At 43.1% G+C, this 18,916-nt stretch overlaps 1 protein-coding gene across 2 annotated transcripts in view; it reads right to left on the reverse strand.

Moving 5' to 3' along the window:
- Positions 1-17,302, reverse strand: part of OGT (O-linked N-acetylglucosamine (GlcNAc) transferase) — a 58,337-nt gene extending 41,035 nt beyond the window's left edge. The window contains exons 1-3 of one of the 2 annotated variants that reach the window (XM_007538251.2): positions 17,037-17,302; positions 13,073-13,223; positions 12,048-12,291 (exon numbers count right to left, since the gene is read on the reverse strand). In XM_007538251.2, coding sequence (XP_007538313.1) covers positions 12,048-12,291; positions 13,073-13,223; positions 17,037-17,073 — 432 coding nt within the window. In that variant the 5' untranslated portion in view covers positions 17,074-17,302. Of the gene's footprint in view, positions 1-12,047; positions 12,292-13,072; positions 13,254-17,036 lie in introns of both variants that reach the window. The other variant, XM_007538250.2, reaches the window with a different exon arrangement.
- Between the last annotated feature and the right edge of the window lie 1,614 nt (positions 17,303-18,916).

Consider the following 18,916-nt stretch of genomic DNA (forward strand, 5'->3'; position numbering starts at 1 on the left):
AATCATTATTATCTACAGTATTGTATAGCAGCCATAATATAGATTCCAAAATGAAGTGATTAATTTTACTGATAAAAATTGTGATTAAACATTATCATCTGTCCAGCAAACCAAAAGCCAGCAATTCAACAGGTTGACACCCTTATGGTGGGCCATACTGAGTCAGGTCCAAACTCTTACTTAATCTGCCTACTGAGCAATGGCTGGTGTTTTGGGAGAGTATGCTTGTCTCAAAGGCACAAAAGGTTAATATGAATGCTTAAAACACAAGTAGCATTAATGTTACTGATAACTTATTCTCTTCTAACAAATCCAAGCATTTTTAAGCATAATTTCTATTCTCCAAAGTAACTAATTCCAATCATCTTGCTATCTTGTATTATACTCTTTCCTAAATGCTAAGAGTTAGCCCTAAAAGCTTCCTCTACTACACCTGACTATTAAGATTATACGGGAGCCGGGCGGTAGCGCAGCGGGTTAAGCGCAGGTGGCACTAAGCACAAGGACCAGCGGAAGGATTCCGGGTCGAGCCCCCGGCTCCCCACCTGCAGAGGAACGCTTCACAGGCGGTGAAGCAGGTCTGCAGATGTCTATCTTTCTCTCCTCCTCTCTGTCTTCCCTTCCCCTCTCCATTTCTCTCTGTCCTATTCAACAACAATGACATCAATAATAACTACAACAATAAAAACAACAAGGGCAACAAAAAGTGAATAAATAAATAAAATTTTTAAAAAAAGATTATACATTTAGACTTTTCCCATTTCCTATGCCTTTTCTAGGCTGTAATGATCAGAAGTCTTGCAATCATTCTCTAGTAATAACCATAGTGGGCCATACACTTTAGCCAACAGTTGAATTACTTTACAATCTAGTTTCTAAAAGCTCCCAAATGGATATTATTTAAGTCGACTGTGTGTGTAGTTATCTAGCTCCATTTCAGTTTATTAGATCAAGAAAACAATGATAAAAGTTAAAAACAGATCACCTTTGCGGAGGGTAGATAGTATAATGGTTATGCAAAGAGACTCTCATGCTTGAGGCTCCAAAATCCCAGGTTCAATCCCCCACACCACCATAAACCAGAACTGAACAGTGTTCTGGTAAAGAAAAAAAAAAAGAAATAGATCACCTTCAAGCTCAGTGTTAAAGACAGTTTTAGAAAAAAGTGAACCGTCTCGTGAGGATCCCGGTTCAAGCCCCAGGCTCCCCACCTGCAGGGGAGTCGCTTCACAGAAGGTGAAGCAGGTCTGCAGGTATCTATCTTTCTCTCCCCCTCTGTCTTCCCCTCCTCTCTCCAATTCTCTCTGTCCAACAATGACGACATCAACAACAATAACTAAAACAATAAAAACAAGGGCAACAAAAAGGAAATAAATATGAAGGAAGGAAGGAAGGAAGGAAGGAAGGAAGGAAGGGGAGGGGAGGGGAGGGGAGGGGAGGGGAGGGGAGGGGAGGGGAGGGGAGGGGAGGGGAGGGGAGGGAAGGGAAGGGAAGGGAAGGGAAGGGAAGGGAAGGGAAGGGAAAGGTGAAAGCAGGGGCCAGGCAGTGATGTGCCTGGTTGAGTGCACAAGGACTCAGGCTCAAGCCTCTGGTCCCCACCTATAGGGGGGAAGTTTCATGAGTGGTGGAGCAGGGCTGCAAGTCTCTCTCTCTCTCCCTCTCTATCTCCTCTCTTCTCAATTTCTCTCCAAAAAAGTTTAGAACCAAGATTATCAATTTTGCTTTGTCAAATCAAATTCTGCCAACAGAATTGCATTTATCAAACTTGGACCATTTTATTTATTCCTAGGATAATACTTTTAATGCCAAACTTTATGTTATTGTTTGATCATTGCCAGGGTCTCACCAGTTCAGGCCAACTTTTTCAGATACAAAGAGAAACAGAGGGAGAGAGAGGGAAAAGACCACAGCACTAAAGTTTACTCCAGAGTGGTGGGGACTAGGTTCACATCTGGGTTGCATACAGGGCAAAATAGGGTGGGGGCAGACAGAATAATGGTATGCAAAGAGCCTCACGTCTGAGGCTCTGAAGGCCCAAGTTCAACCCCCCCCCATCATAAACCAGAGTTGAACAGTGCTCTAGTTTAAAAAAAAAAAAAAAAGAAAAGAAAATCATACATGGAAAATTAGGCAACTTTCTAGGTAAGCAATCTTGCCACATTATTTTCTATCATTTTATTGGGGGGGGTAATGGTTTACAGTACAGTTGATACGTGAATATCTTGCCACATTTTTTAAGATTTTTTTAAATTTTTTATTATCTTTATTTATTAGATAGAGACAGCCAGAAATTGAGAGGGAAGAGGGTGATAGAAAGGGAGTGAGATAGAGATACACCTGCAACACTTTACCACTTATGAAGCTTCTCCCCTGCAGGTGAGGACCAGGGGCTTGAACCCCGGTCCTTACACACTACACCACATGCGCTTAACCAGGTGCGCCACCACCCAGCCTCAAGATTTTGTAAATATTTATTTATTCCTTTTTTTGTTGCCCTTGTTTTTTATTGTTGTAGTTATTATTGTTGTTATTGATGTCGTCGTTGGATAGGACAGAGAAATGGAGAGAGGAGGGGAAGACAGAGAGGGGGAGAAAAAGACACCTGAAGACCTGCTTCACGGCCTATGAAGCGACCCCCCCTGCAAGTGAGGGGGGGGGGTTCGAGCTGGGATCCTTACACTGATCCTTGCACTTCACGCCATGAGCACTTAACCATGTGCACTTAACCCGCTGCAAAAATTTAACAAATATTACTGGAATTATAGGTAAAAAGAAATCAGCAGAATAAGTTGTCTTTAAAGGGCCTACAATCTCTGTGGAAAGATAAGGTACACATATACTAAATGCTTACATGGTGGCTAATAATTTTAGAGAAATAAATAAACTCAAATGAGAAATTTAAGCTGGCCCTTAAAAGATGAGTAGCACTTTAACAAAGGAAAAGGACACTGTAGACAATGGGAATAGTACAAATAAAGGTAAAGATGGGAATTAGTTAAGATCCTGTATAACCAACCCTAAGACCGCATTTATTTCCTTTTCTTCCTTGAGCCTCTCCACCATCCACATACATATACATGAGGTAAAACCAGGTCGATACAAAAATCTTCTATACTCACTTCTTGCTACTACTTGACTCAGCCTCTTCAGCAAAAGAAGTCTACTTGCTATTTACCTTTTCTCAGAATGCTTAGGTAATATGCACCCACTCAAAAAAAATCTTTTGATTAATACTTTAGCAATAATTACCCCAAGAATTTACTCCTTTTTTTTCCTTTATGGGGCAGGTCCAATCTCACATTATCCACTGCACCTCTTCCTGGACCACATTATAATCCACAATTCCTCCCAACACTTTGCCCCAACCCCTAACATTGTATATAAAATAAACACTCAAATAAACTTAAAAAAAAAACAGAAAGGAACAAAAGATATGGTTTTCTACAGTTTACAGCTGCAAAAATTAGGCTTGAAACAGTAGTGACACAACAGTAATACATGATGGTCAGAATGACAGCAGCTCTAGCTCTCATTTCTACATATCAAAACAGAAGCAATGCTTTGAGAACAGATTCAGAATGAATTGGTAAGAACTCAGAGTTAAAGCCATTTTACACATAATTAAAAAAAAAAAGCTTCTAAGTATGGGCAACTATAGTGACCCATGATGTGCAAGATTACCAGTTGCAATAGCACCTTCAAATACAATAAACTAAAATTTTAGGGAAGCTATTAAATCATCTAACACTATAGAAAACAATTCAGAAAGCTGAAATATTAAACAGATATAAATGTTTTGCTTATGTGTGAATAGAAAAATCATAAAACTTGTATATTTATATATTTATTTGCCTCCAGGGTTATCGCTGGGGCTCAGTGCCTGTACTACGAATCCACTGCTCCTAGAGGCCATTTTTCCCATTTTGTTGCCCTTGTTGTTGCTGTTGTTGGACAGGACAGAGAGAAATCAAGAGAGGAGGGTAAGACAGAGAGGGGGTAAAGACACTTGCAGACCTGGTTCACTGCCTGTGAAGCAACCCCCTGCAGGTGGAAGCCAGGGGCTTGAACTGGTATCTTTGTGCCAGTCCCTGGACTTTGCACCATGTGTGCTTAACCCACTGCACTACTGCCTAGCCCCACAGATATGTATCTTAAAGGAAATCTCCATTAAGATAGCTTAATGGTTATGCGAAAAGATTTCCATGCCTTATGCGCAACCCCTGACAGCACTATAAACCAGAGCTCAACAGTGCTCTGGCAGAAACGATAGCTAGATAGAGGGGAAAAAAGAAACTTCTGTAATCAAAGTGCAAAATAATTTCTAAATTCATATATTATTAACTTTAAAAAGATAAGGCCAGGTTCAGTCTCTAACTCCAGTATGTGTGACTCTCTCCTTAAACCAGTAATCAAATAAATGGAGCCAGACAGTGGCACACTAGGTTAAGCACACACATTACAGTGTACAAAGACCCAGGATCAAGCCCCTGGTCCCCACCTGCAGGGGGAAAGCTTCATGAATGGTGAAGCAGTGCTGTAGGTGTCTCTCTGTCTCCTCCTCCCCCCTCAAACTTCTGTCTCTATCCAATAATATATATATATATATTAAAGTAATTAAATAAATACCTTAAAGGTAATGGCAAGAGACACAGATTATCACACTAGAATTTAATGCCTAATTGCCCCAGAGGTCACAGGTTCAATCCCCAGCAATATCTTATGCCAGAGCTAAGCAGTGGTTGGGTGCCTTAGTCTCTTTTTCCTATGAAAATAAAACTTCTAAAAGCAAACAAAATTCAACGATTTGTTCTGCACTATATCTTAACTTCTTTTCAGCCACCAGGTTCCAAATGATACCATGATGCCAACCCAACTTCCTTGGACAGAGGACTCCACCATATGTCTTGGAGGCCCTCCTCCCCAGAGCCCTGCCCCATTAGAGAAAGAGAGAGACAGGCTGGGAGTATGGATTGACCAGCCAACGCTCATGTTGTGGAGAAGCAGTTACAGTAGCCAGACCTCCCATCTTCTGCACCCCACAGTGATCCTGGGTCCATACTACCAGAGGGGATAAAGAATAGGGAAGCTATCAAGGGAGGGGATTGGATACGGAGCTCTGGGGGTGGGCACTGAGTGGAAATGTACCCCTCTTATCCTGTCGTCTTGTCAATATTTCCATTTTATATATAAAAATTAATTTTAAGACGCAAACAAAATAAGTAAAAAATTAAGTTGGCTCACCTAGTAAAATGACAACCTTGCCATGCCCTTAGCCCAGGACTGAGCCCCTGCACACCACATGGGAACATTACAACACTGGAGGAAGTCTCAGTGCTGCAGTATCTCTTATCTGTCTCTCTGAAAAAAATTAAGTCTGGAGCAGCGAGATCATTAAAAAACAAACCAAAAAATAAACACCATGGAAAACAGGTATACCAGGGGGCAGGCAGTAGCACAGCAGGTTAAACGCACATGGTGCGAAGCACAAGGACCCATGTAAGGATCACTGGTTCGAGCCCCCGGCTCCCCACCTGTCTATCTTTCTCACCCCCACTTCCCCTCCTCTCTCCATTTCTCTCTGTTCTATCCAACAACAGCAGCAGTAACAACAAAGATAAACAACAAGGGCAACAAAAGGGGAAAAAGTAGTCTCCAGGAGCAGTGGATTTGTGCCCCAGCAATACTCTGGAGACAAAAAGAAAGAAAGGGAGGGAGGGAGGGAGGAAGGCAGGCCTTAAGATTTCACCTTTTGACTGCTGCAAAACCAAAATAACGTGTTTAACTATTTGTCACAGACTGCCAACTACATCTATGATTCAGGCCACCAATATATTGTTAGCAAGGGCATAATTAAGATGCAGAATCAAGATTCTGTCAGTGGCCAAGCTGTGGTGCATCTAGTAGAGCTCACACATTAGTGTGCAAGGATCCAGGTTCAAGCCTCTGGTCCCCATCACACCTGTGGGAGGGCAGTTTCATGAACAGTGAAACAGTCTTCCTCTCGCTCCCCCCTTCACTCTTAATATCTGTTTCTATCCAAATTAAATAAATACAATATTTTTTTAAAAGTTCTATTAATAGTGAATTGACAAAGGAATTATAAGTAAAACATTTTTTTTTAATTTTCATGAGAGACCAGAGCACTACTCAGTTGTAGTAAATGGCGGTGGCCCAAGGCTGAACCTGTGATCTCTGGGCCAACGTAAAAGTCTGTGTTAGGGAGTCGGGCTGGCGGTAGCGCAGTGGGTTAAGCGCACATGGCGCAAAGCCCAAGAACCGGCATAGGGATCCCAGTTCAAGGCCCTGGCTCCCCACCTGCAGGGGAGTTGCTTCACAGGCGATGAAGCAGGTCTACAGGTGTCTATCTTTCTCTCATCCTCTCTGTCCTGCCCTCCTCTCTCCATTTCTCTCTGTCCTATCCAACAACGATGACATCAACAACAATAACTAGAACAATAAAACAAGTGCAACAAAAGGGAATAAATAATTATTAAAAAAAAAAAAACCTGGGAGTCGTGCAGTAGCGCCGCAGGTTAAGCGCAGGTGGCTCAAAGCGCAAGGGCCGGCGTAAGGATCCCAGTTCGAACCCCCAGCTCCCCTCCTGCAGAGGAGTCACTTCACAGGCGGTGAAGCAGGTCTGCAGGTGTCTGTCTTTCTCTCCCCCTCTGTCTTCCCCTCCTCTCTCCATTTCTCTCTGTCCTGTCCAACAACAACAGCATCAATAATAACTACAACAATAAAACAACAAAAGGGAATAAATAAAATTTTTTAAAAAAAAAACCTTGCTTTAAAATGTCTGTGTTAGTTCCTCAGTCTTGACAGAGGCTTTTATTTATTTGTTTATTGATTTATTTTTACCAGAGAGCAGCTGAGTTCTGACTTACGGTGGTGCTGGAGGTTAAAACTAGAGCTTTTTGTGCCTCAGGCAAGAGCCTTTTTGTTTTGTTTTGTTTTGTTTTCCTTTTTCTGACACCTACAGACCTGCTTCATAGCCTGTGAAGCGACTCCTCTGCAGGTGGGGAGCTCCGGGCTGGAACTGGGATCCTTATGCAGGCCCTTGTGCTTTCCGGACTCCTAGGCATGAGTCTTTTTGCATAGCCATTAAGCTACTTAACAAAAGGCTTTTGACAGTAAACTAAGAGTAGATATCCTGAGGCTAGACATAAATCATCTGATCATTAGGTCCTTTAGGCTCCTCCCTTGTCAAGTGCAAGGCCCATATTCAAGTTCTCACACCACATGAGAAGTACCAAGACAATGAAGGAAACCTCTCAGAGCACAGAGAAATTAGAAATATATAAATGGTGGGGATAGAAAGCATAATGGTTATGCAAATAGACTCTCATGATGCCGGAGGCTCTGATGTCCCAGGTTCATCTGTACCACCATAAGCCAGAGCTGAACAGTGCTCTGGTTAAAAAAAAGAGAGAAATAAAAATATATGATTTCTATATTTGAGGGCTGGAGAAATAGCATAATAGTTATGCAAAAAGACTTCCATGCTGGGGGCTCCAAGGACCTATATTTAACCCCCAGTAGCACCATAAGCCAGAGCTGAGCAGTGGCATGACAGTAACACATGTCGGTCAGGATAACGATAGCTCTCAGGCGATGCCTTTAATCAAAAAGGAATGGTTCAACAACCTAAAGACTAACAGCTGCTTAGAGCAGGGTGGGGAATGTCCAGTCTACAGGCCAGGCAGTCAGGTCCTATCAAGGCAACCAAAGGCAGGACTCAAAATTCAATAAATCTAGGAGCTATTCTTTCCTCTTTTTTTAACTAGAGCACTACATAGATCTGGCTTAGGGTGGTGCCAAGGATTGAACCTGGGGCTTTGGTAGGAGCTTATCTCATAGTAACATTAAGGGCTAATTTTTTTTAACTGATAATTTTGTGAAATTGTTATAAATATCCAGATGGCCCTTGGCAGAAGAAATATCCCCCACCCTTACCTTAGGGAAACCCAAGGTTGCTTATCTAGTTGTTCTATGCTTAAACACTGAGTATCTCAAAAAGGATGGATACATAACAGGTACAGCATCAGAACCACATGCATAAGGTCCTAAGTTTTTTTTTAATATTTATTTATTTATTTTCCCTTTTGTTGCCCTTGTTGTTGTAGTTGTTGTTATTGATGTCATCGTTGTTAGGACAGAGAGAAATGGAGAGAGGAGGGGAAGACAGAGAGGGGGAGAAGATACACACCTGCAGACCTGCTTCACCGCCTGTGAAGGGACTCCCCTGCAGGTGGGGAGGCAGTGGCTCGAACCCGGATCCTTAAGCCAGCCCTTGTGCTTTGCACCACGTGCGCTTAACCCATGCACTTAACCCACTGCGCCACCGCCAGACTCCCGGTAAGGTCCTAAGTTCTATCTCTGGCACCAAATGTTTGAGTAATGCTCTAGTGTAGTCAATCAATATCTCCCCCCTCCTACTTCCTGTTACTACATAAATCAATGTTAAAAAAAAAAAAAAAAGGAAGGAAGGCAGGGAGGGAGGGGTAGGGGACACAACATAATGGTTATGCAAAAAGGCATATATCTGTTTGTTTTCTGACTACTCAGCCCTGGCTTAGAGCGATGCTGCAAATTGGACTCAGGGGCCTCTCAATTATGAAAGTTTGTTTTGTTTTGTTTTGTTTTTACCAGAGCTCTACTCAGCTCTGGCTTATGGTGATGCAGGGGATTGAACCTGGGACTTTGGAGCCTCAGGCATGAGTCTCTTTGTATAACCATTATGCTATCTACCCAAACCCAATTATGAAAGTCTTTGCATAACCATTAACATATTTATCTTCTTTCCCTAACTACATCAGAAGCTCTGAGCAAGTCTTTTAATTACCTTGAAGAGGTCCTTAACTTAGTATGAATTTAATGTGTCAGCTGGACCTCACTGGTTCTCTAGAAAACATCAGCAATTTAGATTTTACTATTTTAAGGACTTATCAGCAACCCAGGAGGTGGCACAGTGGATAGAGTTGGGGCTCTAAAGCATGAGGTCCCAAGTTCAGTCCTTGGCATCACATGTTCAATAGTCATGTGCTGCTCTATCTTTATCATAAATAAATATTTTTTTAATTTGAAGGGGCTGAGCGGTGGCACACCTAGGTGAACACACACATTACCATGTGCAAGGACCAAGGTTCAATCCCCCAGTCCCCACCTGCAAGGGGAAAGCTTAACAAGCAGTGAAGCAGTGCTGCAGGTATCTTTCTCCTCTCCTCCTTCCCTCTTGTTTTGCCTCTATCCAATAAAAAAAAAAAAAGGGAGTCAGGCGGTAGCACAGCGGGTTAAGCGCAGGTGGCACAAAGCGCAAGGACCAGAGTAAGGATCCTGGTTTGAGCTCCTGGCTCCCCACCTGCAAGGGAGTCACTTCACAAGCGGTGAAGCCGGTCTGCAGGTGTCTTTCTCTCCCCCGTCTTCCCCTCCCTTCTCCATTTCTCTGTCCTATCCAACAATGACATCAATAATAACTACAACAATAAAACAAGGGCTACAAAAGGGAACAAATAAATATTTAAAAAGATAAATAATAATAAAATAAAATAATAATATTAAAAGAGCTAATGAGGGAGCCAGGCAGTGGTGCACCAGGTTGAGTGCAGACATTACAGTACACAAGGACCCAGGTTCAAGCCCCTGGTCCCCACCTGCAAACTTCGTATGTGGTGAAGCAGGGCTGCAGGTGTCTCTGTTTCTTTCCCTCTCTATATCCCCCATCCCCTCTCAATTTCTCTGTCTCTATCCAATAATACAATAGATAAAAAAAATTTAAATCAATCACTGAAAACACCTACAATATTTATCCAAACAATCAAAATAGCCCAAATAATGTCATGTGTTCAGGACTTTTTTTTAGTGAGAAAGTGGCAGAGAGAAACCACAGCACTGAAGCTCCCTTCAATATGGTAGGGTTCAGGCAGCAACCTGGGTGAAGCACATGGCAAAGCAGTAAGTACACTATCCAAGTGAGCTATTTTGCCAGTCCTGTCACTTCCTTAGTGGACATTATAAAATAGAAAGTAAGGAGTGGAGGAGATACCTCAGCCACAGAGCAGGGGTTTGACCCCAGGCACCGCAAAAAAATAAGACAAGACAAAATCAAATAGAAAACCTTAAATTGGGTGGTCCAGGAGGTGGCGCAGTGGGTAAAGCACTGGATTCTCAACCACGAGGTACTGAGTTCAATCCCCAGCAGGACATGTACCAGAGTGATGTCTGGTTCTTTCTCTGCCTATCTTTTTCATAAATAAATACTTAAAAAAAAAGAAAGAAAACCATAAATTGGAGAGCAGTGATTTGATCGAGTAAACAGTTAAAAAAAAAAAAGTACACAGTAGATTGGGAAGACAGCAGAATGGTTACATAAAGACTTCCATACCTGAGACTCAGGTCCCAGATTCAGTCCCCAGCACCACCATAAACCAGAGCCGAGCAGTGTTCTGATCTTTCTCTCCAGCTTTCTCAAAAAATATAATAATATAGCAGCCAGGGATATGGCTTAGCAATGGACTTGCATGTGTTGAGGCCCCAGGTTCAATGCTCTGCATTGCATTTTTAAGGGTGGCACAACTCAGTGTATCTCTCAAAGTAAATTATCAAAAAAAGGGGGGGAATGCAGTTTCTTGCACTACGGATAATTTTTATTCTTTCAGATAAAACCATTTTTTTTTTAATTTAAAAAAACAAAAAATAGGGGGCTGGGCGGTAGCACACAGGGTTAAGCGCACGTGACACAAAGCGCAAGGACCTGAACAAGGATCCTGGTTGGAGCTCCCAGCTCCCCACTGCAGGGGGGTCACTTCACAAGCAATGAAGCAGGTCTGCAGGTGTCTATCTTTATCTTCTCCTCTCTGTCCTCCCTTCCTCTCAATTTCCCTCTATCCAATCCAACAACAGCAGCAGCAACAATGGAAAAAAGATGGGTGCTACAGGAAGTGGCGCAGTGATAAAGCTTTGGATACTCTAGTGTGAGGTTCCGAGTTCAATCACCGGCAGCACATATGCCATTCTCCTCCTATCTATCTCATAAATAAAATCCAAAAAAAAGAATGTAGTAACTTAAAAAAAAGAAAGAAAGAAAGAAAGAAAGAAAGAAAAAAGATGGCCGCCAGGAGCGGTGGATTCTGTGTGCAGGCACCAAGCCCCTGTGATAACCAGGAAGGAAGGAAGGCAAGGAGGGAAGGAAGGAGGGAAGGAAGGAGGGAAGGAAGGTAGGGAGGGAGGGAAGGGAGGGAGGGAAGGGAGGGAAGGGAGGGAGAGAGGGAGGGAGGGAGGGAAGGGAGGGAGGGAGGGAGAGTGAGGGAAGGGAGGGAGGGAGAGAGAGTGAGGGAAGGAGAGAGAGGGAGGGAAGGGAGGAAGGGAGAGAGAGAGGGAGGGAGGGAGGGAGAGAGGGAAGGAGGGAGGGAAGGAGGGAGAGGGAGGGGAGAGGGAGGGAGAGGGAGGGGAGGGAGAGAGGGAAGGGAGGGAGAGGGAGGGAGAGGGAGGGGAGGGAGAGGGAAGGGAGGGAGAGGGAAGGGAGGGAGAGAGGGAGGGGAGGGAGAGGGAAGGGAGGGAGAGGGAAGGGAGGGAGAGAGGGAAGGGAGGGAGAGAGAGGGAGGGAAGGGAGGGAGAGAGAGGGAGGGAGGGAGAGGGAGGAAGAGAGAGGGAGGGAGGGAGAGGGAGGAAGAGAGAGGGAGGGAGGGAGGGAGGAAGAAGGAGGGAGGAAGAAAGGAAGGAAGGAAAGAAAGGAGATGGGAAGGAAGTCTGGGAAGTGGTGTAGTGGACAAAATATTGAAGCACTGAACTCTCAAGCATGAGGTCCCAATTTTCACTCCCCACAGCGCTTGTACCAGAGTGATGGTCTGGTTCACTCTCACCATCAATCTCGATCTTTAATAAACAAACATAGAAAATACATAATACAGACCTAGTCAAAATAACTCCACCATTTTACATAGGCAAATATTTCTAAACGCTTAACTATTCCATGCAAAAACTTGTTTGTTCTAAAATATCAAACTGAGCTTTTGGGGAGGGAAAACAGAAGCCATTAAATTTTTACTCACAGGGTTGTACTGAAGAGCAGAAACGTAAGCTTGTACTGCCCCTTCCATGTCGCCCGCTGCTACCAATGCAGCTGCCAGGTTAATATAACCATCGATGAAGTCTGGTTTGAGACGCAATGCATGCCGGTAATGCTCAATTGCTTCCTGCAATTGCCCTCTTTCCTTGTACACATTCCCCAAATTTGAATAGGCTTCTGCCAGAAGGGGGTTCTGTTTAATTGCCAGAGTGCTAAAATGAGCAGATCTGGAAAAGGTGAAAAGTGTTGATGCATGTATGGCCCATATGCAACTCAAAACAGTTTCTGAAGATCCTGTGTTATTGCTAATTATATATCAATACAGTCTCTCTTAACTGGAACATAGTAGAAAAAAAATGGAAATCAGTTTTTTTAAGTGTGAATATTCCACATAGCATATATAAAGTTTTTCTTATTGAATAAAATTCTTACTGAAGTATCATTACCAAACTCCCACATTGTAAACCATAAGTAAGGTAAAAAATGAAAATACCATATGCATGAGTCTGACTTTCCATTTGTGGAGATTTAACAACACACATTGTTAAATGTCTTAAGTTAGGATGACAACTGATTAAAAGGACAATACAGATTCTTCCCTTTTAAGTAATTCAATTCATTAGTTAAAATTAACATCTTAACAATTTAGTGATAGCATATGCACCTCCTACCAGTTGTACACATTATTTCTGAGCGCTTCTGTCATTCAAGCTGAGACTAGATGCGCAGATGTAAACAATAAGCAATTACCTGAATAGAGTTAACAAAGCAGCATACATAGGTGGAAAAACCTAGAAAAGTCATACAGCTAATATGACCACCACCACCAAAGGAGAGAGAAAAACTGGCAGCTGGGCATGTCACAAGTGGGCAAAAGAGCAGATGTGCATTGGTGGCTCAGTTGAAACCCAGTACTGGAAAATTTTCAAATTCAAATATTTAAGTATAATTTTTCAAGCTCAGCACCCAGAAGCAGCAATCAGCAGCAGGTACCCCCACATCTCCTACCTGTCCAGCCTTCGACACTGGAAGTGTATAGATGAAAGTAATAAAAGTACACCAGTATTGTCTGGCTCTTGTCTCCAGAGCTGCATGCAGTGTCTCTCAGCTGCCTCAAAATCTCCTGCCTGATATTCTCGATGTGCCAACTCAGCTAACCCTTGGAAGGAAAGCATACGTTTCGTTGGTTCTGGAGAATCATCAAAACATTTGAGGGAAGGAGGGGGAAAACAAAAAGTTAGAATGCAAACAAAAAAATGTAAAAATATGGTATATTAAAACTTAAAAATGAAAACGCTTGAAACTATGTAAAGCACTAGAGTGTTCTGCACATCATTTATAGCCCCAAGTTAAGATTGGGTGCAGAATTGGCATTTTTAGAACTCATCAATTAAACTGATTCATTAGACTTTTAGAAATAATTTACTTTCAAATGATACCACATTTTATGATAAAAATAGCTTGTATTTTTTAATTGTAAATCAAAGGCAGCATCTAAAGATTCACTAAATATCATTCCTTATACCTTAGTTAACATACATCAGCAAAACATAAAACAACGATTTGCAAGGTCACAAAGATTTAATGTCAGTCAGAACCACCTGGAGGGAAATTACATTGACAGGATATTTTGTTTGTTTTGTTTTGTTGGCATTGGATTTGTGGGGAACAGGGTATCAGTAACACCCTATCTCTTAACTTAGATGAGAACAGATGTGTTTTGGTCTTGAAATTATACTGATGTCTTCAAAATATTTCACAACTGAACTTTTCCAATTAAAGGAGACATTAGAAATAAGAATGGGTGGGATAAAAGGTACTATTTTTAAAACAAATGAAAAACAAGGTGAATACATCTAATCAAGAGCCTGAGGCTCCAGGTTCCAACCCTGGCACTGCATAAGGTCAGAGTTAATAAAGGTAAGTCTCTGCCCTTATGCAAAGTCAGCCTCACTCACTAAACTTAATCTTTAAAAAGCCAAAATAGATAAAGGGATCATATTACATATGGTAAATAAAGATCCAACATTATGCTGTTCTTCCACCATCCAAGCTCAATGATACTTAATAAACTAAATCATACTAGAGCCAGGCAGTGGCACACCTGGTTAAGTGCATATGTCACCAGACACAAGGAAGCAGGTTCAAGCCCTCAGTCCCCAGCTGCAGTGGGAAAGCTTCACAAGAGGTGAAGCAGAGTTTCAGGTCTCTGTCTCTCTATCCCCACCCACAACACCCTCTCAATTTCTCTGCCCTATCAAATTAAAGTTTTTTAAAAAAACAATAATAAAGAAATCATACCCTCACTAATTAAACCGTAGCATTTCCAAACATCTGACACAGACTAAAGGATTTATAGTAAACAACCCTATAAAATACAATGCAGGGCAGGGGAGATAGCATAATGGTTATGCAAACAAACTCTCATGCCTGAGCCTCCAAAGTCCCAGGTTCAACCCCCCGCACCACCATAAGCCAGAGCTGAGCAGTGATCTGGTGTTTCAAAAAAAAAAAAAAAAAAAAAAAAAATATATATATATATATATATATATATATATATATATATATATATATGGTGCAGTTGACAACTGCAGTGATTTTTAAAATCCAGAAAATGCTAAAATATAGAAATCATCGATAAATGAAAAAGGAATAAACGAAAGTACTTCACCGTGACCTCACTTAAAAACATAAAACTGGCTTTCTCTCCCCCTTTCTGTCTTCCCCTCTCCATTTCTCTCTGTCCAACAACAACATCAATAACAACAACAATAATAACTATAATAAAATAACAAGGGCAAAAAAAAAAAGGAAATAAATACTTTTTTAAAAATCTTAAACAGAAAAAAAAAAAGGGAATTGGCAGTAGTGCGGTGGGTTAAGCACAGGTGGCCCAAAGCACAAGGACCCGCATAAGAATCCTAGTTCCAGCCCCCAGCTCCCCACCTGCAGGGGAGTCCTGTCACAAGCTGCAAAGCAGGTCTGCAGGTATCTTTCTCTCCCCCTCTCTGTCTTCCCTCCTCTCTCCATTTCTCTCTGTCCTATCCAACAACGACGACACTAATAATGACAATAATAATAACTACAACAACAATAAAACAACAAGGGCAACAAAAGGGAATAAATATTTTTTAAAATCCCATCTTTCTCATGAATAAATTCTTTAAAAAAAGAAAAAAAAAACATAAAACTGAAGCTAGAAGAGGGAAAACAATGACGAGCCTAAACTTTGACAGTAAATATTTAAACTATGAGACATTACTAGGAATATGGCCCTACACTTGCACTAGATAGTTGGAATGGAAAACCACGGACAAATTATTTAAATTTGACCAAGGTCAGTGACAAGCTCGAATTTGACCCTAGCTCCCCAATCATTAGAACAGGCCAGCCATCTGCACTTAGAAAAGCAAAGTAAATTTCCAAACAGAACGCATAGCTGAAGAGACCTGGAGGTTATATCTCTAACAGACACTGGAAATCACACGTTGGATAATCTCTACAACTTCCTAATTCCTTATTTTTAAGACATCTATCCATCAATTCTCAAAGTCATGTCTGTGCTATTTTACCACTCAAAATGACAACTTTTTCAAAATAGCACATACAGAAGATAGCAAGGTAGTAACCGAATCTTAAATGGCAGGGACATAAAACTAATTATTAATCCCCTACCTACAATCATATATAAGGTAGAACTGAGAGTTACCTATTTATTTACTCACTGCACCATGTCCCCAAAACTGCAAAAACCCCTGCCACGTCTCGAGTGGAAAACAACCAACCACAAATACTGGGGGGGGGGGGGGGGGACAGCACTTCTCAGGCAATATTAGAGGTTCAGCCCCATTCCACCACCCCGCCCCCGCCCCAAATAGTCTCAATATGGAAAGGCAGCTGAAGGACACTCCTAGAATTTGGTTGCTTCCTTATTTTTAGTACGAAATGTTCCAGACTACCATGTCTGAAAGGGCAACCGCCTTGCGTTTGTGCAGCTACACTCCAGTGGCTTTACAAACTCTTCAAGCAGTGATGAAAACTTAAAGAAAAATAAATCATAATAACAGCACACCCTGATGAATAACTGAGCTAAAAAGAATGGGGATGGCAGACCCAGAGAAGGCGGCGGAGGTATACAAGAGAAAGTAACACAAAGCGAGAACTCGGAGGGCAAGGGTGGGCAACGCCAAAGCGGGGCGAACACCGGGGTGCCTTCTCTTCCCCCCCCCCATAGGAAGTGGACCGCAGAATTGGCAACTGCTGGCAGGAAAGGGTGTGGTCCCCCGCGGCAGGGGAGGGAAGGGGAGGGGAGGACTGGCTGTGTAATGCAGTTTGGGGTCAGGAGCCTGAATTGAGCGATGGCAACCAAAACTCTTGGAAATTTCCAAGCTCAACCCGGGCCAAGCTGACAGGCGATGGGCAGTGGGGTACAGCCCCAACGCGCCCCCCTCCCGTTAGGGGTCCTTAAAGCACTACCGAAGTGCTGGGGCTCGCCCGTGTGTGATGCAAAGTGAGGACGTGATTACAACGGATTGGCACCCCCGCCCCGGATCAGCAGAGAACCAATTTCAGCTAAGGGGAAAGGGCTGGAGGGGGAGCGAAGCGGGGGTGGCGAGCTGGCTTGTAGGGGAGCGAGCGGTCACAGCTGGCGAGTGAAAGGGCAGGTGTTCCCGGGCGGTCCCCTCCGAGACATTCTAAGCGCGCACGTGTGGCCAGAAGCGTCCGGTAGGCAGAGGGCCACACCAGCCCAGGCATTCAGGGGCGAGAGAGGGAGCAAACAGCAAGCGAGCGAGGGAAGTGTCTAAAGAGCAGACAGCGGGAACTCCGACTGGTGGCCGGTGGCCGCCGAAAAGCTGAGCAATGGCAGTGATGGAATGGGGATGGCTCGAGGGAAGGAAGGGGGTGATAAGAGGTAGAGGACGGGGCAAGGCCCCACCAGGGCGTCTGCCAAGATAGAACGGGACACCGGTACCTGTGCTGTCGGCCACGTTGCCCACGGAAGACGCCATCTGGAGCTTCTTGAGGGAGAGTCACAAGGGGGTTACTGAGTCCTGCTGCCGCCACTGCTGGCAAAAATGTTTCTCGAGGTAGTAGTAAGATGGCAGCAAGCGTGCCGCTGCTTTGGAAGAATTAGGCGGCGGCAGCAGCAGCCACAAGCCTCCAGTCTTAAGAACTCTAGTTGGCCATCTACCTCTCACGGTCTTGAAATGGCGGCTAGGGCTCCTCGGCCGAAACAACACGGGCCGGAACTACTTTCTGTTACAATCAAGTACCAGCGCGGAAGTAGCGTGGTAACCAGCACTACAGACGAGATGACCTTAATCAAAGTCGCTAGCCTTCATGTAAACTTCCGCGCTGGGCCCATTGTGACAAACACCCCTGTAATGAGAGCGCATGCGAGCGACCTTGTCAGTCTGACTCGCGAGTAGGGCACTGGGGGAGCAGGGCACTCAAGTTTGCTTAATAGTGAATAGTGACGCGGAAGGTTAAAATACGCACTCACACGACGGTATATATATATATTTTTTTTTTCCGCCAAAGTAGTAGTCTTGATTTTTTAACCAGTAATGTGCCTTGTAATACATCTACCCATGTCTGAAAAAAGTTCGATCTACTTTACTCTTTATTTTTTTTTAAATATTTTATTTTATTTATTTATTCCCTTTTGTTGCCCTTGTTGTTTTATTGTTGTAGTTATTATTGTTGTTGTCGTTGTTGGATAGGACAGAGAGAAATGGAGAGAGGAGGGGAAGACAGAGAGGAGGAGAGAAAGATAGACACCTGCAGACCTGCTTCACCGCCTGTGAAGCGACTTCCCTGCAGGTGGGGAGCCGGGGTTCGAACCGGGATCCTTATGCCGGTCCTTGTGCTTTGCGCCACCTACGCTTAACTCGCTGCGCTACAGCTCGACTCCTTCTACTTTACTCTTTAAAAAGACGGAGTTCCGAGACTAATAGGTCAATTCTGAGCAAGTGCGCTTTAATTGTTACATTCAAAGACTGCAGAACTGTTTCTCAGAACGACAGGGGAGAGGGTTCCGATTTTTGAACACATCTTAATCCATACTCCAGCTACTCTTGAGAAAGATATTGTCACAGGACCAAATGAAGCCTACATCTCAGATTTTGGATCCGATAGCCGGAAATTCCAAAATCATTTTGGCACTACTCGCTTAATAGGGCAAATGCTTCATGAGACATGTTGAGAGTTCGGACGCCAAAGGCAATCATAAAATTGTTCCAGATTAATCATATTTCTCATAATCGATGACTGTCTTCTGAGTTGTGACTTCACGTCCAATACACAGCTTTGCATTCGGTGAGTCCTTAAGCTGAAGGCAATTCAACAGTGATAAATGAACAATTTCCCATCTACCTAAACCACATACCTACATTTGAATCTAAATCGCTTTCACTTCCTTTAATAAATCCTTACTAGAACCCTCCTACACTGCTGGTGGGAATGTCAATTGGTCCAACCTCTGTGGAGAACAGTCTGGAGAACTCTCAGAAGGCTAGAAATGGACCTACCCTATGAACCTGCAATTCCTCTCCTGGGGATATATCCTAAGGAACCCAACATATCCATCCAAAAAGATCTGTGTACACATATGTTCTTGGCAGCACAATTTGTAATAGCCAAAACCTGGAAGCAACCCAGGTGTCCAACAACAGATGAGTGGCTGAGCAAGTTGTGGTATATATACACAATGGAATACTACTCAGCTGTAAAAAATGGTGACTTCACCGTTTTCAGCCGATCTTGGATGGACCTTGAAAAATTCATGTTGAGTGAAATAAGTCAGAAACTGAAGGATGAATATGGGATGATCTCACTCTCAGGCAGAAGTTG

The sequence above is a fragment of the Erinaceus europaeus genome, chromosome X (assembly GCF_950295315.1).
Source record: "Erinaceus europaeus chromosome X, mEriEur2.1, whole genome shotgun sequence".
NCBI lineage: Eukaryota > Metazoa > Chordata > Mammalia > Eulipotyphla > Erinaceidae > Erinaceus > Erinaceus europaeus.